This window comes from Callospermophilus lateralis, chromosome 4 (genome assembly GCF_048772815.1).
Source record: "Callospermophilus lateralis isolate mCalLat2 chromosome 4, mCalLat2.hap1, whole genome shotgun sequence".
Taxonomy (NCBI): Eukaryota; Metazoa; Chordata; class Mammalia; order Rodentia; family Sciuridae; genus Callospermophilus; species Callospermophilus lateralis.
Genome location: NC_135308.1, coordinates 159,358,129 through 159,378,659, shown reverse-complemented (window position 1 = coordinate 159,378,659; position 20,531 = coordinate 159,358,129). Strand labels below are relative to the sequence as shown.

At 40.9% G+C, this 20,531-nt stretch overlaps 1 protein-coding gene and 1 pseudogene across 2 annotated transcripts in view; both read left to right on the top strand.

The window, feature by feature from the left end:
- Mrtfa (myocardin related transcription factor A) overlaps positions 1 to 20,531 on the top strand; it is a 113,100-nt gene that overhangs the window by 63,565 nt on the left and 29,004 nt on the right. For both annotated transcript variants that reach the window (XM_076855202.2, XM_076855201.2), the window contains exon 2: positions 9,158 to 9,223. In XM_076855202.2, coding sequence (XP_076711317.2) covers positions 9,217 to 9,223 — 7 coding nt within the window. In that variant the 5' untranslated portion in view covers positions 9,158 to 9,216. The remainder of the gene's footprint in view (positions 1 to 9,157; positions 9,224 to 20,531) is intronic.
- Positions 5,960 to 6,903, top strand: LOC143397373 (phosphatidylinositol N-acetylglucosaminyltransferase subunit P pseudogene; annotated as a pseudogene).

Genomic DNA, 20,531 nt, shown 5'->3' with positions numbered 1-20,531 from the left:
GGGAAACAGCCCAATGAGCATCACCGCAGAGGAGCCAATCAGCTAGATGTTGCTGGGGCCGCTGTGAGCCAATCATCAGCTGGCAGTCTGAAAGTTTGCTGGGGCCCCTTCAGCTCATCAGCTGGCAGTCTGAAAGTTTGCTGGGGCCTCTTCGGCTGTGGCTCTCAACATCATTTCAGTGGGCAGGGATCAGTTTTCAAAGTTGTATTGTATTGAGAAAATTGAGGGTAAAAGAATTTTTTAAAATATTTATTTATTTTTTTAGTTATTGGTAGACACAACATCTTTGTATGTGGTGCTGAGGATTGAACCCGGGCCGCTCGCATGCCAGGCGAGCATGCTGCCGCTTGAGCCACATCCCCAGCCCAGAGGGTAAAAGAAATTAAGTGACTTGATTAGGTAACAACAGAGGTCTAGAATCCATGTCTTCTGATTCTTTATCTGATGTCCTTTGGTTTCCTCTTAAAGGACAATTTTGTAAGTGTATTACATTCACTTGAAACTTTTAAAATATCCAAATATCCAGTATGCAGTGCTTGCCCCTTTCCCCAGAAGTCATGTTTGAATTGAAAGTAAATCCTTTCTGGTTGAGAATAGGGCTAATCATAGAATACACAGGGCCTTTAAGTGCTGTTATTATATTTAAAAACAAGCCAGAAATATGTGGTTTAGTGAGTACTGTGCCAGCCCAGTCAGGCTGGTTTCCCAAGCTGAAGGAAGAAAATTAATCATGAAAAGGACTAGAATAACTTTGTGTTTAGAAAGCTTTAAAAAATCATATATAGGTTGAATATCCTTTATCTGAAATGGTTGGGACTAGAAGAAGTATGTTATATCTTTGATTCTTTTTTATTTTAATTTTGAAATATTCCTGAACTTTATAGGTTGAACATTCTAGGCCAGAAGTCTGAAATGTGGATTAGGGAAGTAAGAATGGAAACCAGTTCAGTGGGATACTGTAGGACAGGGGATCTAGAGAGCAAAATTTGCAATAGAACTGAGTAAAGGAACACAGAAATATCTGTTTCCTTTTATATCTTGCTAGGATATATCAGGAAAGATTTTATACACACACATGTATATGATTTTTTAATTGTAGCTGGACACAATACATTCATTCATTCATTCATATGTGGTGCTGAGGATCGAACCCAGGGCTTTGCACATGCTAGGTGAGCTCTTTACCATTGAGCCACAACCCCAGCCCAAGAAAAGATTTTTTAAGAGTGTCTTAGCACATTATCTGGTGCTGTAACAAAATACCATAAACTAGGTAATTTATAGAGAATCAAAGTTAATTTGGCTCGGGGCTGGGGATGTGGCTCAAGCGGTGGCGCGCTCGCCTGGCATGCGTGCGGCCCGGGTTCGATCCTCAGCACCACATACAAACAAAGAGGTTGTGTCCGCCGATAACTAAAAAAAAAAAAAAAAGTTAATTTGGCTCATGATTCTGGAAGCTGGGAAGCACAACAGCATGGTGCCAGTATCTGGTAAGGGCCTTCTTGCCATGTCTTAATATAGCGAGAAAGAGCAAGTGTGTTAGCGTGGGTTTTTTCTTCCTCTTATAGAGCCACTAATTCCATCATGGGGGCCCAACCTCATAACCTTGTTTAATCCTAATGACTTCCCAAATAGCTCCACCATCAGTCACCATTAACATATGAATTTGGGGCTTAAATTTTCAACACATGAGCTTTTGGGGGGACACTTTCAAACATAGCAGGGCATGTACAATAAGTAGGGGCCTAGAGGAGAGTTACTTTTTGGGGATATCACAAAACTACTTAAAACTTCAGCACAAACTGAGCATGAGTATAAAATATTTTTAAATCCCAGCTTGTGTGTTCAATCATCCTACCCCATATAGGAAGGATCCTATTTTTCTTTCTGATATTCACCATTGGGTAGTATCACCTTTGTGCTCTCAAAATACCTAAAAGATATATAAATGTTTTTTTTTTCTCAAGAAACTATTTCTTTTTAGTATATATGCACACATACCAGATAAGACTTAAATTTGCCATTAACCTTTAGTCGCAAAGCAAATCCATTTTTTGGTGTGTGTGCTAGTCAAAGTTGTGTTTTTCTTTGTCTTTTTGAGTGAAAGTGTTTATTATAGACATCTTCTTTATAACATTGCAATTCATTTTGAACCCCTTTTTTCCCCTTAGACCTGAGTTCTGTGAGTATGAAAACTATGTTTTCTTCAAATATGCATCCCTAACACATTCAGCCCTTTTGACAATATGAAAAATATTTGAGGGGTTGGGGATTTAGCTCAGTGGCAAAATGCTTGCCTAACACATGCAGGACCCTGAGTTTGGTCCCTAGCCCTGAAAAACAAACGAACAAACAACAACAACAACAAAATGATGTTTGAGTGCATGAATTAAACCATGAGAATATTCTAACTACTTAGTTAGTATGTGTACTTATTTGATGTTTGTTTCCTCCTGAAATTAAATTCACTAAAGACAAGAACTATATCTGTCTGGCATGTAGCAGACCCTCTTATTCCTTGAATGAATACTGAAGAAAAGAGAAACTTTGAATAAAGAACTATGGAAAAATTGAATACGGCCTGCATACAAGGCAAGTAGACCTGTGGATCCTCTGGTACAGGAGCCCAGAGCAGTCAAGCATCTGAGAGTACAGGGAATAAGTGGCACTGTGAGCTGTAATTCCTCACTGTGGTTTCTCCCACAGTCTATATTCTCCAAAGAGTTTTAGTATCTTAAATAGTTGACTGTTTAACAGCAAAAAAGAACTGTGAAAAACATGAAAGGAGAAAAACTGGATTCTAGGATTCGACCTCTCTCATATACTTTATTCTTTTTTTTAAAAATTATTTTAGTTGTTGAACGACCTTTATTTTATTTATTTTATTATTTATAGTGCTGAGAATTGAACCCAGTGCCTCACACATGCTAGGCAAGCACTCTGCCACTGAGCCACGATCCCAGCCCAATCATACTTTATTCTGTTCCTGTAAAATATTTACCACAACTTGTAATTGTTGTCACCCTTCAATGTCTGTTTTCCCACTGAACTGAAAGCTTTATGTGAATAGAGGCAACAGGTGTATCTAGAACCTGGCACAGTCTGACACAATGAATGGGGAACACTCTACCCCTCCCAACTTTAAATCCCTATGTCTGTAGCCATGCTGGAAAGTAACCCAGCAGAATAACCTAAGAATGAAACTAGTCTGAATAACCTTGGGGTTGTGAGTGATAAGTGATAGATATGTTTTTACAATTTGAATGCCACTAAGTGATTTTTCAGGCATATAGAATCAACCAAAGTGTAAAATACACCAGTAGAATAGGTGTGATTCACTGCTACAGAGATGAACATTCTGTCAGCATGTTTAGCTCCAATTAAGGCTAAAACTCAGCCTGTTCCTTCTCTGATCTTCCCAGTAAAACACAATTTTTATTTTGAAGCTGGAAGTAGTTGTGTCTATTGCTGACTTGGATTCTTATTTTTTTGGGACTGGTGTCTGAAAGTTAGGAGAAAAATATGTCCATTATTAGTAGAACCAACTTTGGGAATTTATAGGGCCAGAATTTAGAATAAGAAAGGAAAGTACTATCTGAAGTTATTTTTAACAATTACTACTTTAGATAAATGTATTATACTTTGATTTTCCAAGTAGTCAATTATTCAAAAAGCAATTGCTGCCATTATTGTAGGCCGGTGAAAAACTTGATTATCTTCATGGAGCATGGAAAACCTGAACTGTCCCACTTTATGGCTTCTTGTTCTTCCAAGTCTTTTCTTCACCATCCATCAACTCTAAAGGCATCTGTTCATCTATATATAGGCTGTTCACAGAGACTCATTTAGAAACAGATGATATATTAAATTTGTGGAATTCAATAACAGTGATGGTATAAAGACTCAGGCTTGTGCACAAGTAGTTGTGTTTGTTCAGTTTTTATTGACTTGGGGAGTGGTGAAGACTCTATAAAGAGTGATGTACAGTGAAATAGATTATGTCAAATCCTTACTGCCTTCAATCTCCTGGGACTAGCATTGTCTGTGAAAAAATCTTAAGTGGTTTCAGATATTTCTTGGTGAGGATGGATGAGCATTAAGTTCATGGTCACTGAAATATACTCCTGATTGGGGTTGACTTCTGCAGTGAGCACACTACACATGGCTCATGTCACTTTCACAATTTATTGAAAAGAAGTTATTATTTCTTCCAAAATTTGTAAGACCTGAACGTGTAAAGGCATTTTATCAAGAGTGTTTAGAATTAAGAGGAAGTAAGATAATTAAAGAAAAGGAATATTTGCATAAATGCTGTTTCTTTGTAGATGAAAGTCTTAGAAGGATCATTGGAAATCTACACATCCTGGAAGATAAATCAATGAAGTGTAGGTTGACTTTCATAATCCAGAGTTCACTGCTTTTGCCTTTTTCATGTCCTTAAGTACATTGTTAGAGCTAGCAGGGGGTAGTGGTATATACCTACAGTCAAGTGTAGTAGTACTCAAGATAATACTGACCCAGAGTAAGCACTCTTTTTTGAATGGGAAACTTGGTCAGATTTTAGATGAGTGCAGAGTTGGCAGTTAACTTTTAGGGGAGACATATGGAATTTTCAGATAAATGGACTTTAATTTTGTAGTTTTAGAGATGAAAATTTTATATTAGTTTTTATAGACTTCATTACTTTCATGAGGTCAGAGGTTTTTCAGTCAAGAAGTTTGCACAGTAGCCCTCACGATCCTGTCTATATATGATTTACTTAGAAATACAACTGACTTTTCAAAATTATTCTCAGGTACTAACCATTGCTTTCATAAATTATTGCTCAGGCTTATTGAATTGGATTATTTCCATGAAATCAAATTATTAGTTTTTGCACCAGGAATTGAACCCAGGAGTGCTTAACCACTGAGCTATGTGTCCAGCCCTTTTTATTTTTTATTTTTTGAGACAGCGTCTCACTAGTTGCTTAGGGCCTCATTAAGTTGCTGAGGCTGGCCTTGAACTTGAGATCCTCCTGCTTTAACCTCCCAAACACTGGGATAACAGGAATGATGGTGCCTGGCTAATTTATTATTTTTAACCATTTTCTAATAGCTTACCTTAAGCCAGGCCTTACAAACATTATAAAAGATGATAGATTGTAGTCCTCTTATCCCTCGCCCTTTACCCTGGTTGGCTTCCCCTTTTCTTTCCTACAAAGCACACTACATATGATTAAGTCTCAACTTTAATGACATCTATACTTGGATATAAATCCCATTCCAGCACTTTTGACCTTTGTGATATGAGACAAAATTTATTAGTTTATTTATTTATTTATTGGGGGGGGTGTTACCAGAGATTGAACTCAGGGGCACTCAACCATTGAGCCACATCCCCAGCCCTTTGTTGTATTTCACTTGAGACAGGGCATCACTGAGTTGCTTAGTGCTTCACCATTGCTGAGGCTTTGAACTCACGGTCCTCCTGCCTCGGCCTCCCGAGCTACTGGCGAGGCAAAACTTTAAAGGTCTGATTTTTAGTTTGCTCGTCCATAAAAGGGAGATGGTAATTATATTATCCTCATAGGCTCCTCTCCTCGCTCCCCACAAACCTTCCGTCCAGGGCTGAGGATGGAACCCAGGACACATGCTGGCAAGAGCTCTACCACTGAGCTCTCCCTTCAGTCTTCCCCTCCTCTTTAAAATTAAATAACTTAAAAGCATGTCAGTCATTTAACACAAAGCCTTATACACAGTAACACATTCATTTTCTTCTACTATTATTTGTATTTTATTACTAGAATTATTGTTGCTGATCTGTGGTTATAATTTATTTTGAAATAAAATTCCTAGATTAATTTAAATTTTTTTTGACTGAAGTTGATCACCTGAACTCCTATGATCCTGGTTTAAACCACCCATTTTCCTCAGTCAGCCCCTTTGTCCTCCTGTTCCAGATCTGTTATGTTAGCAGAATGGGCTTTCAGAAGATCCTGGAAAAGCAAAGTGAGGAGTTCTGATTCTGGAATCAGGATGTTTGGGCTCAAATCCTATTCTACTCTTAATAGTGAATAAGCTTAGGTCAATTACTTAATCACTCTGGGCCTCATTTTCCTTTCCTGTAGGATGGGATTAACAATACCTGCTCTTCCTCCCCCAGTACAGCTTTCCAGTCCATGTTTGTGCAGAGAAGTGGGTGCTGAGATTGTCCAAAGCCACAGGGAAAATGGTGGAAAATTCGCTGTCACCATTACCAGAAAGAGAGATTTTGTTCTTAAGCTCCCATTTTGGCTTTTTTAAAAATATTTTTTTAGTTGTAGTCGGACACAATACCTTTATTTCATCTATCTATCTCTTTATTTATTTATTTTTAAAAGTCAGATGGCCTTGTCTTTTTTTTTTTAAAATATTTATTTTTTAGTTGTAGATGGACATAGTACCTTTATTTATTTTTATGTGGTGCTGAGGATCGAACCCAGGGCCTCAGACATGCCAGGCAAGCACTCTACCCCCGAGCCACAATCCCAGCTCCTATTTGTTTTTTTATGTGGTGCTGAGGATTGAACCCAGTGCCTTTCACGTGCTAGGTGGGCTCTACTGCAGAGCCACAATCCCAGCCTCCCCATTTTGGCTTTGTCCTTTATCTTATGTGGGCTTTTATTTCTGAATCTTGGCTAAACTCCTCAGGCTTAACCTACTAACCTCAAAAATATTGGGCAGTAGCATTCCTGTCCACCTCCTTAACATGATGAGTACTTCTCCACTCAACTCCATTCATACAATCACAGATAACTATGCTAACAATCAACAGCAGAAGAATTACCAAGAAGAGGCCATCACAGCATTAAGAAATATTCCTATTAGTGAAGTAAATCAAATGTTCTTTCTTGCAGCCAAAGAACTTTACACCAAAAACTGAGTTGCATGAAAAGATACTAACATTAAAGATACTAACATTAAGTATGATAAGTTTTTGACAGAATAATTTTGACCATAATTATTTATTTTCTCTTATTATAGAGATGTAAAAAAAGGTGAAAGTTGTTCTTCTCTTAAGAACAACATAATTACTGTTGTAAATGTTTTAAATATTCACTGTTAATAGAATAAATAAAATATTGCAAAAAATAAATAAATAAACAAAACTGCCCATCTCCATAGGGATGTTATAAGAAAAGTGGTTTAAAACACATGGGTTAGGCTGGGGCTGTATTAATTTATAAAATAATAATAACCTCTTGGTAAGATTTCTTTGTAAGTATCACCATTTTGAGATCCAGTTTAATTTAAGAAGCAATTATTAAATGCAACCTTATTTGAGGTGCTGGGGGACATCTATTAATAGGATACTTGCCCTCTAGGAATTTATAAACTATTAGGAGACATGATTAGGGGTAACTATTACATAAGGCAAAATACTTTTTCGTATTTTGTGCTCAGTGGTAGAACACTGGCCTGGCTTGTGCAGTGTCCTGGGGGGAAGGGGTGTAGGGAGCAGGGGAGGAGTCCTGTGAGGATGGTACCATTACTATCCCCATTTTAAGGACAAGAAAACTAAAAATCAGAACTTTGTAGTTTTCGTAACAGTTAAAAGTAGTCACAGAAGGCCCAGAGTAATTCTGCATGTGAACTGGGAAGGCTAGGTGAAGGCAGTGGGCATTCCCTCGTGAAGTGAATAAAAGAAGCAGCAGAAGGTTTATGGTGCTTGAGGAAGAGGAGTTGGATGGTCCTGGTTGGGATGCTGTAGAATGGGAGATGTGGCTCAAGTGAGGACAGAGCCCTTGAGCTACTGCAGCAAGGGAAAGAGTGTTGGGATAAATTTGGTAAGAGGAGTGCAAGGTGGTGGAGGTCAGAGTTGCTCGGACATTGAAATCAGTACTGGGAAGGGTAATGATTCCTAAAGAGGTGAGAAGGATGGGCTGTGGGTTAGGTTTTTGGGAGAAAGAAGTTCTACTTTGAATGTACTGCATTTGGGATGTAGGCAAGAGCCTAGTTATGGTTCTCTCATTCTTGGAGGCCTCCCTAAAAGTGCTCTGTGGAAAAGGCCAATGTTAGGACCCTGTGATTCCCAGTAGATGCAGATTCCTTTCAGCTGTGCTTGCAGGGCCCCTATAATTGAAGGCCTATCATATAAGGGGACTTCTTTTGGCCTGTGGGATCCTCTTACCCACTCTTTGCACATTTTCTCAGTCATGGAACAACAGCTTTGCCTTTGTCTTGTGTAATGTCTGGAACCTAAACCTCCCTTTAGGTTCCATTAACTTTTGCAGTAGAAATAATTGACTTCTTTTACTTAATAAAAATCCCTATAAAGTTGTTTCGTTAGGTGGTGTTGCCCAAGTAGAAATAAGAGAAACACCTCTCAGTCTGCTAGCCGGATGTGCTTTGAGTCATCTAGCTTGGTTGTTTCACCCCAACAGAAAAAGGCCCTGAGTCAAGAGGAAGAGAAAGAAAAGAGGTATATTAATGGCACACTATCTTCTGTTCTAGAGGAATGCAAGGTTTGGTGAAAATAGCTCTGATTTTTGGATACAAAAGAGAAGAATTTAATAACCAGTATCTTCTGCTCTCCGAGCAGCTGCATCATTCACCATACACACGTTGTAAACATTCAGTAAGGAGGGGCTGGGGTTGGGATCAGTGGTAGAATGCTCACCTAGCACATGCAAGGCGCTGGGTTTGATCCTCAGCATCACATAAAAACAAACAAAAAACCAAACAAATAAATAAATAAAGGTATTGTGTCCAACTGCAACTAAAAAAAAGTATTTAAAAAATATTCAATAAGGAAGTGCATGCACCTGGAAATCTTTCTGTTTGCTGGGTGCTGGTTGGTCCTCATGATGATATTTTGTGTGAATTCAGAATTCGTGTTTTTCAGTCTTAGAAGGAGGACCCAGTATTGTAGAAGGTTTTAACAAGAGGCAAGTCTCTGGTACTTTGTGGATTGTTATCGCCCTGCAAGACACTTCGCAACTTCCTCTTGCCACCCACAGCAGAATACGGAAACCCTGCTATATCAGGCCACTTCTGCAATTACACAGTTACAATTCAAGGGAATCTTTCACGCTACAACCTTTTGTTTTTAGACTTTTTTGCATTTGAAAATGTGTCTTTTGAGGTGGAGTACCCAACTGACCCTTCATCTGTCCTCTCTCTTTGCTGCCCTGCAGTGCTGCAGTTGAAGCTCCAGCAGCGCCGGACCCGGGAAGAACTCGTGAGCCAAGGGATCATGCCACGTAAGTGCCCCTCTCTCAGCTATGATTGTTGCTTTAACGTGATGGTGTGAACCCAATACGCCTCTGAAAGCATCTAACATAAAACAAGGATGGTAGGGTTTTTTCCCTCTCTTTTTCTTCCTCATGCTTTTCCAAGTCCAAGGATTCTCAGTCACTAAAAAGTTAAGATAACTGTCCTAATTGATGAAGTTCCGTGAAGCAAACTGCATTATGCATAAAGGGTGCCAGTGAATCTTTCTTTGCTTTTGAATCACACCTTTCGGAAGGTTTCTATGCTCTTACATTTACCATTATCAAAGGAGGAGACTTTGCACTGAGGTATTGTGAGGAAGAACCCACTTCTTGCATATGCTTTGTCTTTGTGTTCAGGTTGTTAGGATAAGAAACTTCTGTCCTACTTGTTCTCAAGGTATTTAGAGCAAGGTCCTCAAGTACCCTGTGGCTGAGATGGGTGTTGAGCATGCCTAAGTGAAGTCATGGGTGGACTGTCATGGTGATGACCCAGTGCAAATTTCACCATGGGAGAGAAAGGAAACTAAGCTTTGGACTCTATCAAAAGTGAGAAAATCCACTTTGAATAACAATAGCATCATAAACTGTAAAATCTGAAGCCAGCAGCTTTTTTTTTTTTTTTTTTTTGTACTGGGGATTAACTCAGGGGCACTTGCCCATGGAGCCACATCCTCAGCCCTATTTTGTATATTATTTAGAGACAGTATTGCGCTGAGTTGCTTAGTGCCTTGCCATTGCTGAGGCTGGTTTTGAACTTGAGATCCTCCTGCCTTAGCCTCCTGGAGCTGCTGGGATTATAGGCATGAACCACTGGGTCCAGCTAGAATTTTGCTCTTTTGATATTTCTTTCTAACTTGTCGCAGAGCGTAGGCTCTGTCTTTTTATGTGTGTGTGCCATCATCACTTGTATTCATACTAATGAAGTAAATAAATAAATAAAATAAAAGTCACCAGGCAGAGTATCATATGCCTCTATACTCCTGGAAATGTGCTTGTAATCGTGGCAGCTCGGAGACTAAGGCAGGAAGATCACAAGTTTGAGGCTAGCCTCAGCAATTTAGGGGGACCCTGCCTCAGAATAAAAAAGAGCTATGGATGTGGTTTAGTTGCAGCACCCCTGGGTATAATCTCTAGTACTAAAACAAGAAGTCATGCAGCAACTTCTGGCTTCAACATGGGACAACTGGTATTTTCCACTTTAACTCAGTGCCTACTGACTTATTGCCTCTGTGTGTTCCTATCTCTCATTTACTCATTCACTCATACTATTAATATCTGCCAATTGATAGAGCAAGATAAATCTCCTCCTGCTCTCAGGAGATTTATATTTAGAAGGGCAAGACTGATAATTAAAAAGGAGACAAGTAGCCAAGTGTGGTGATGTACACCTATAATCCTAATGACTTGGGAGGCTGAGGCAGGAGGACAGCCTGGGCAACTTTGTGAGACTGTAAGCAATGCAGACTCTATCTCAAAATAATAAAATAAAGGGGCTGGGGATGTGGCTCAAGCGGTAGCGTGCTCGCCTGGAATGCGTGCGGCCCGGGTTCGATCCTCAGCACCACATACAAACAAAGATGTTGTGCCCGCCGATAACTAAAAAATAAATATTAAAATTCTCTCTCTCTCTCTCTCTCTCTCTCTCTACCTCCCTCTCTTTAAAAAAAAAAAATAATAATAATAAAATAAAAAAGATCTGGGAATATAGCTCAGTGGTGAAGTGCCCCTAGGTTGAATCCGCAGTACCAAAAATAAATAAATAAAAGGAGACAAGTAAATAAGATAATTTTAGAACCTAATAAGTACTATGACATAAACTAACTAGTGTGGATGTATTAGCAGGTAATAGGAATAAAACAGGGTGACTTCATAGATAAGATAGCCAAGAAAGGCTTCCCTAAAGAGGAAATATTAGAGTTGAGATCTGTAGAATGAGTTGGAGTCAACCATTCAGAAAGCAGGGTTCAGATAGAAGGAAAAGTAAATGTAAGGGCCTGGTACAGGCAAGAGCTTGGTGTGTTTGAAGAAAGAACAAGGAAGCCAGTGTGGCTAGGGCATCAAGGTGTGTAAGGGAAGAGGAGCTAGTGCAGATGGGCAAGGTGCAGGTCCATTCACCATGGTCTGTCAGTGCATGGAGGAGGCACACTCAATTTTAAGTACAATGAGAAGTCATTGAAGGCTTTTAAGGCAAGTAAGGATGGTGTTTGATTTATATCATGGTAATGTTAGCAGTCAGAAGTCTATTTCTATTCTAAGCATCAGCCAATAATCTTGTTTACTGCAGCTTCCTACCAAACTATTTACCCACCTTATGTTATCTTCTGTGGCCCTCCAGTGAATAGCCCCCACCCCTAACCCTTAGTGTCAGGTGGCTTGTACAGTGGATCAGTAATGTGATCAAGTAGGGCAATACTGTGTTTTACAGAAGGCTTCTCAACTGCTTTTCCCTTTCCTGGAGGACAGTATGCTTTTAGTGTCTACTTTGTGCCTAAGTGCCTAAGGTAGTCTCTTTTTTTTTTTTTTTGGTACCAGGGATTGAATACAGGGTGCTTAACCACTGAGCCACATCCCCAGCCCTATTTGTATTTTATTTAGAGATGGGGTCTCACTGAGTTGCTTAGACCTCACTAAATTGCTGAGGCTAGCTTTGAACTCGTGATCCTCCTGCTTCAGCCTCCTGAGCTGCTGGGATTACAGGTGTGCGCCACCATGTCTGGCTGTAACATAGTTTAAATGCTTTAGAGATTAAAGAAATATGGGGCATGACACCTGCCCTCAAAATATCGGACAGCCAAAATTTGGGTAGCTATAGTTTACCCATCCACAATAAAGAGAAGTTCAGTACTGATGCATAGATGCTGACTGTAATCACACTACTAGTTCTGAGATAATGCTACTTTTCAGGATCTGTAATAGGTCCAGGATCAGAGAGCCAGGCAGATAATGAGTGCTTGAATTGTTCTTCCCCTCTTTCATTTCATAACAGGCACTACTGGAAATCATCAGTTACAGTCTTATCAATTATCAGAACTTATCAATTACAGTTTCCTTGCTTAACATTTCTCACAATATGCCTTGTTAAAACAAATGATGTAATACTGGGCACACCAGCACACTCCTGTAATTCCAGCAATTTGGGAGACTGAGGCAAGAGGATCTCTAATTTGAGGCCAGCCTCAGCAATTAGCAAGACCCTGTCTCAAAATACAAAAATGAAAAGGGCAGGGGATGCAACTCAATGGTGAAATGCTCCTGGGTTCAGTCCCCAGTGCCACAAAAAATGATGGTACTGCTGCTTCATCTGTTGCAGCTATCTGATTACATCCCCAAGTAGATTATGAACTTGAGAAAGTGTCTTATTAATGCTTCTGTTTCCAGTACTTGGCCCTACATGAATGAATGAAGGCAGCTAGTTGTGTGTGTGTGAGTGTGTGTGTGTGTGTGTTTTAGAAACAGAACCCACTCTGTTGCAAACCTGCTAAAATTCTGGACATGAAATTTGAACAGTTGTTCCTACTTTGTCAGGAGCCTAGGTTCTAAAATTGTTTTAAATATTTAATTATATACTTTGGGTTGTTCTCTGTGTCTGTGAAGTGAGAGTAATTGCCTTTCCTATAGGAATAGAAACAACTTGCTTTTGTGAGAAGAGTGCACCTTCCAAGAGCCACTATCACACAGTCTTTTATATATATATATATTCATTTAGTTGTCAATGGACCTTTACTGATAATGCGGTGCAGAAAATCGAACTCAATGCCTCACACATGCTAGAGAAGCACTCTACCACTGAGCCACCACCCCAGTCCTGTGGACACAATTTTTTTCTAGTGATGGAAGTAGGTAGCAAACTCATAGATTATGAAAAAGAATGTTGAAGCCTGGAATAGTTTCAGGTTGTAAATTCCTTGCTCGTCTGTGTTCCTGGTGATACAGGGATGGGGTTCTGAGTTCCTGAAGATGAGTATCATCCCCCTACCTAGTAAGTAACCCTGCTTTACCACCCCCTTCTCTCTTACTGTGATCTGTAGCCTCCCCTGCTGTCTACCCTAACTGCATACCTCACCCACACTGTGAATCCTTTAAGGAAAGCGTGAGCAGTGCTGGGACAGAGTATAAGTGATTGGCAAGTTGTTGCAGAGATTTGGAGATTGGAGACCTGAAAAAATAACAGCTGGTTGGAAGCACCCACTTCATTCCCATTGTGTTGGCCTGGAGAGTTTCTGAAAAGAGCCCTCATGTTTAAATTTGCTGTACAACTCCAGAGGAGGACAGGTTCTTGGAGCCAGAGAAATGACCAAGGTCACCATGGCTGTATTTTGTCTCATCGTTTCTGGTTTATACCTTTTATGAAATTTTTCCCATGCCAACTGTTTTTCTAGTTCTAGGAAGAGAAAAACCCACCCAGCTCTTTTCCAAGAACACTCAGACACAGTTCCCATGGAGGGCTGTTCAGACATTGCCTCCACAGGATTCGCTGTGCTTCAGGATGGCTCTTGTGTTTGTATATATTGTTGAGAGTTGGGGAATGGGCTTTCCATAGGATTTAGGGGGTGAGCATCCTCCAGTTCCTCTGCTGCTTGATGTGCTCTGTCGATGCACCTCCGTGTGGGGCATGATGCCGATTTCTAATATGCTGTTGAACAGGATCATTTCCCAGTGTCCTGTATTCTCATTATGTAAACTTATGTCTTGAATTTAACACCACTTAAGCCCTACCAAATACAGAGAGCTGGATAGCAGAGGCCCTCACAGTCTAGGTCCTGAACTTTCTCTAACATTATGTGAAGCTCTGAGACTCTTCGGGGAGAGGAAAGATAGCACAGACAGGGAGCATGTGTTTAAGTCCAAAGATTGCAACCAGGAATGCCAGTACACTCAGGTGAAGACTCACAGTGAGATGGGTCCTGTGTGGTAGATGTCCTTTGTTCTCAAACAGAGCTTCCCCTGAAACTTTTTAACACTTAGAGAGGTATATAAGATCATAAGGTGAAAGTGAAAGTTAAAGAGAATTGTTCTGGTAGTGAGTACTGCCCCAGAGGAATAACCTTTCAAAGGAAAAGGAAAAATGTAGAAGTTCTCCTGATCCAGGCAAATGAGAAAGAAGCCTCCTGTGACCTCTTTGGATGTGAGAGAACCATATTTGTCTCTTCTTTTTCTACCTGTTGTTGTTCCATTGAGACTCCTGGAGAAACAGCCTAGAGTAACAGTATGTTTCTAATGCTGCAGTTAACCCCAGATTACTAGTTTCCACTTACAAATTAGTAGAAAAACCTTGATGCTCTGGGGTTGTGGTTCAGTGGTAGAGCACTTGTCTAGCATGTGTGAGGCCCTAGGTTTGATTCTTGACTCCGCATATAAAATAAAGGTCTCATTGACAACTAAAAAACTGTTAAAAAAAAGAAGAAGAAAAAAAGAAAGAAAGAAAAGAAAAAGAAAAACCTCAATGCTTTGGCAAGCACCTGAAGAAATTATTATTTTTGTCCTAGGGATACTCTAGGGACTTTTGTTTTCTCTTCTTCAGCAAGCTTGTCCTGTCTTGTCTTTTTCTTTTTCTTCTTTCCATGGTGCTGGGGATCAAATTCTCTAACCTCATTCATGTTAAGCAAGTACTTTACCACTGAGCTTCATACCCAGGCCTTGATATTTTATTTTAAATGGTGTTTCTGTGGGCCAGTCTAGTGCCATTGGTAACCCTTTCCTCTGAGTGGGTAGCAGAATCCAGAGGGTGAAGGCAACACAACTCAGAGATGGCCACGACTTAGTTTCAATCCCGAGGCCTTTCAGACTCCTCCACTCTTGGAATGTGTTCAGACATGTTGCCAAGTGGATCGGTGAGCAGATCAGTCAGCTAGTTTTGCAAGGTGGTTCATAGGTCTGCAAGTAGGCCTTGTGTAGCTCATATTGATCCTGGAAAGAGTGGCTTCACTTAATGGGCTTCTGCAGCTCTGTAATTTTTTTTGTGTGTGTGTGTGGCAGTGGGGATTGAACCAGGTATACTGTACATCCCGAGCCCTGGTTTTTTGTTTTGTTATTTGAAGCAGGACCTCATAAGTTGTCCAGGCTTGAACTTTGTGATTCTCCTACTTCACCTCCCTTAATAGCTGGGCTTGGGGCATGTACCACCATCCCTGGAAAGCTCTGTTTTGTTTTGTTTTAAAAATGGTTTTGTCAGTGCATTATTATATGTAATAGTTGGTTTTATTTTGACATAATCATACGTGTGTGGAATTTAATTTGCTCCATTGCAGTTCCCAGTGCTTCCTTTTCCTCCCTCCCCGCCTTACCTGCCCCCTCCCCTGGCCTTCTTTCCATCCATCCATTTATTTTCTTTTAATATTTATTTTTTATTTGTAGTTGGACACAATACCTTTTTTTCACTTATTTATTTTTATGTGGTGCTGAGGATTGAACCCAGGGTCTCACACGTGTGAGGCGAGTGCTCTATCACTGAGTCCCAGCCCCATCCATTTATTTTTTTTAATTGGTACTTTATGGATATACATAAAGGTGGAATTCACTATAGTATATTTATTTATTTATTTATTTATTAGAGAGAGAGAGAGAGAGAGAGGGAAAGAGAGATTTTTTTTTAATAGTATTTATAGTTTTCAGCAGACACAACATCTTTGTTTGTGATCGAACCCCAGCCACACGCACGCCAGGTGAGCACGCTACCGCTTGAGCCACATTCCCCAGCCCACTATGGTATATTTAAATATATACATAGCATAATTCTGTTAAATGCATTCTGCATTTAAGGTCTGTGTTTTTAATAAGCTTTGCTACATCTTGACTTTCCATCTCTCCAATATTATAGTTCAATACCTCTGTTACTCTTCACCTGTCAGTGTTAGCCACGTGGTCCACACAGAGATGGCATGGCCACTGCAACATGCACAGCCAATCTAAGCCAATCTACTTGGTTCCAATCTGTTCATCTAGCTATAGCAGTCTTTGCCTCCAAAAGAAATTTCTCATCTTGGAAAAAAGGCTGTGTAATGCCTAGAAGTGCCAGGATTGATTACTATGATCCCTTTCTCTCTGAAGTTAAAGTATTTCTAATTCTTCTTGTTCATCTTCCCTCTCCTTCCTTTTCCTCTTTCTCTCCTCCTCTTCTTTCTCCTCCTCCTCTTCTCCCCTCCACCTCACTAATCTTCTGCCTTCCTCCTCCTCCTCCTCCTCCTCCTCCTCCTCCTCCTCCTCCTCCCTGCACCCAGAAGTGCTTTGTGGTAGTCTATGAACCGTTGCCCCTGTGAGTCAAAGAAGTTTGGCCAAGATCTGATCAGTGACCCTTTCCAGAAGGAGCTTGGAAAAGGCGTACCCAGCCCCATGGTTTGCCCATTGAAGAGACCTCATTGCCCTCACACTCTGGCTTCTTTACGGATTGTGTTAGTGTTAACTCATTTGCTCTTTCATATACAGAGATATCTTTGGATAGAAGCGATTCTCCATTCCCCTTCCCTCCTCTTCCCTCCCTTCCCTTTTTGTTTCTTCTCTATTTTTAATCATCAGAGAACCCTACCTGATGAGGTAGCGTATCCACCATAGAAGTGAGGCTAATCTGATCCCCATATTTGAAGGCTGAGATAAAATTGAATTAGGTGTATGGGCACATGGCCTCTATAATCTTTTATTTTATTTCAGGAGAATACCTGAGGACATCACTCCCTCAGGTTTTTTGTTGCTTTTATGATACATGTCCACATCCTCCTCTCTCTTCTTAATGCTGTAGGGTGTATTTCTACCTCAGTGATCAGTGACTGATGTAGAGCTTGCTCCTTAGCCAGTTCCTATCAAACCCTAGAAGAGGAGTCTGAAGTGAATTATATATTCATGGTCTTGAGTGTATTCCTTGAATCCAAAGAATTATCTAACAGTGGCTTCTGTTGAATAAAATAGACCATAGAAAGTGTCATTGTCTTCACCCCTCACCCCCTTCTTCTTAGGGCCTCACACGCGCTAGGCAGGTGCTCTACCACTGAGCTACATCTCCAGCTTTAGAAAGTAGTCTTCATGAGTTCTTGGTATAATATAATATCTAAAAGAAACATGAGGTGTTAAGTTTTATTTCATAAATGTGTTCTTAATATTTGAGGGATCCAAGGTGAACTTTTTTTGAGGATAATAAATGAAGTGGAAGAGATTATAAAGACATTTGTTGGGGGGCTGGAGTTGTGGCTCAGGGGTAGAGTGCTTGCCTAGCGCATGTGAGGCCCTGGGTTTGATCCTCAGCACCACATAAAAATAAATAAAGTAAAGGTATTGTGTCCAACTGCAACTGAAAAATAAATATTTAAAAAAAAGACATTTGTTTGTGCTACTCCTAATTACCTTGACAATTTTAATCTTAAGGAATTACATGCTCAAGAGGAGCCCTAATAGATACTGATGGCGGTGATTTAAGATTCTTCAACCTAGTGCAATGTTGTTTTCAGGAGGGCAAAAGCAATTTGTAATTTATGTCCAAACAGTTGACTTGGCATATTAAAGAAAAAAAAGGCAATAGTCTTTTTTTTTTTAATGTTGTACTCTACCAAGGAGTGTATACTGGAACGGTAATGGACCTATCTAAAGCCTTAGGCTGTGATGTGAAAGCCATATATAAAACAGGGCTGCTATATATGTCAAAGAGAAGCCTAGAAGACCAGTGTTAGATTTCTGTTACTGTAACAAAATACCTGAGATAATCAACTTATGAAGAGGAAAGGTTTATTTTGGCTCACAGCTTTTGAGGCTTCATTCTGTGATTGATTGATTGGCCCCATTGCTTTTGGGCCTGTGGCAAGATAGCACATGATGACAAGAGCACACAGTGGAGCAGAGCTCACTTTGTAGTGATTAGGAAGCAAAGGTGAGGAAGAAGAAAGGGCTGGGGTTCCACCATCGCTGCCAAGGGCACACCTCCAGTCACCTGAACACCTCCTATTAATCTTAAAGTCTTCATCACCTCCTAAGTGCCATTAGCTAGGAACCAAGCCATTGCACATGGGCATTGGGGTCGGGGTGGTGGCTTATTCAAACCATAGCAACCAAGTTCAGAATATTCAGCTCCTGATGATTTAACCTTTGGAATTCACTCTATCTGTTGACATTTGTGATGTATAAGACCACATGGCCACCTCTCTGGGTCTCAGCCTCTTCCTCCACCAGGGCCAAGAGTGGAAGACTCTAGAACAAGTTGCACTTCTGGGAAGGAAAAGATTTACCATCTTCGGGTCTCCGTTTTTTTACATCCATATTTGATAGTTGGCTTTCCTGCTGGTTTGGGTGGGGGTGAGAGCCCAGGTGCAAAAACAGGGGTGGTGGCAGGCCTGCATACTGAAACAGGATGTGTGAAGAATGCTTCTGACTGTTAGGTTGGATCCTTGTTTGCACCAGAATATGTGGTCCGGTCTCACACCCCACCACCCAAGCTCTGTCCTTACTTAATATGAATGTAGTTCTGGTTCTCACTGATGTGGTCAGTCTCTGAGACTAGATACAACTGTTTGGTTAATGGCTTTGTTGCAGGATATTTTGGTAGGCATTTTTGTGTGTCAGCTAAAAGCAGAAAGACAAAAAATGGAAGTCAGGCCTGGTTACCCCTCAGCATTTAACTACATACCCATGCAATTATTTTCAGAAGGAGGATGCACAGGAAAAAGCAGAAACTGTGCCTTAAGCTTAACACAGCAGAGCACTTTCACTTTATTAATGTTGATCTTCACTCAGTGCAGTAGAAGTTCAATTGCTAATTTGTGAGGGTGGGAGCCTAAGGGGGTCATGTGACTTGTCCTAGGTCATACTGCAAAGACCCAGGCAGATCCAATCCAGGTTTTCTGGCCCTGGGCCTATTGCTGATTGCTGAAGTTCACAGTGGTTCTTGCCCTGTGGGAATGTGATGATAGCCTGCTGTGCTCTCAACACAATTTCACCATTGGAAATTTAAAACAGCATCTGATCAAGACCCACAGTTGATGAAGTCAGGTGAGAGACATGGGTGAGAGTGACTCCTCCATCTGTAAGTCCTCCAAGTTACTGCTCATGTCTGCCTGTTGTTGTGAGGCTTGAAAGCCATGAGTATCTTTCCACTTCTAGTATCATAAATCTTGCTTAAATCAGAGGTTCTTAATTTCTTTTGTACCATTGATTTTCCTCGGAAGATTGTGAACATCTTCTCAGGAAACAGTTGCCCAAGCAGGGATCCAGAATTGAGCACACAATTTCCAGCCATTCGGAGTTGCTCTGGATTTAGCTCACTGTGCCCCAGCTTGAGTTGCTACACTGCCTGAATACAGAATCCCTAATGCTAGTGTGAACCCTTACATACTAGACACAGCTAACCTCTGATTTTGCAACACTCGTTGTGTGAGGAACCCTGTCTATTCCTGCACTGAAACCAGGGCTCCTTTGTGCTCCTCCCCCATCTGGGTGCCCAGACCACTGCCTTGCATTGGAGGGGATTACCATGGCCCTGATCCCCCAGGGTGTGGGGATCCATCCCAGCAGTGTAGGCCATAGCTGGGGTGTAAGGAAAATGGCTAAGAGCTCTGCTACTTTGACTCCAAAGAATATATGCACAGTGATACAAAAAGGGGCTCAGGAAATTAAAACTCTACTCATAGCCAGCAGAGTTGAAATTTCAAATCAGGCCCCTCCTCATGATGTACTTTATTTATTTATATTTTTGTGGTGCTGAGGATTGAACCAAGGGCCTTATGCATGCAAGGTAAGCACTCTACCAACGGAGCTATGTCCCCAGCCCAGTGTACTTTTTTTAAATCAGCCCCTGGTAGTGGAGAATGAGCAAATAAAACCCTGACTTTCTTACCCCTCTTCTGCCTTTTGGACTAGGGAAGCAGTGGAGAGCTCACTAAAGGTCATCACTCCAGATGTTCTTGCACTGCAAAGACATTTTCATGCAAATGATTTGAACCACTGGTGGAGAAACCCTGGGCCTGGCTCAGGCACCTTCCCCTCTTCATGGCATAGGCTATTGTATTCTTTTCTCCGCAGGAGTGCTGAAGTAGAGGACAGCAAGGTTCAAGAAGTGATGGCAAAAGTAAATTCCTAAGACAGATGCAGCTGTTGCATGTAAAATGGGTGAACACACAGTTTGTGAACCTCCCCCATCTCCCGATGCTGGGGAAAGCTCCCCTCACTTACCTCTCCTGTGGCCTCTCTGCCACTTCAGTGGTCAGTTCTAGCAAGTTCATGAACTACCGAGAGCTGTGTGACACTCTTGTGCTGGGGCCAAGGGCTCTTGCACAGAACTTGGTTACCTTTGGGTAGAGTCTAATTGTAGGACAACTCCCTT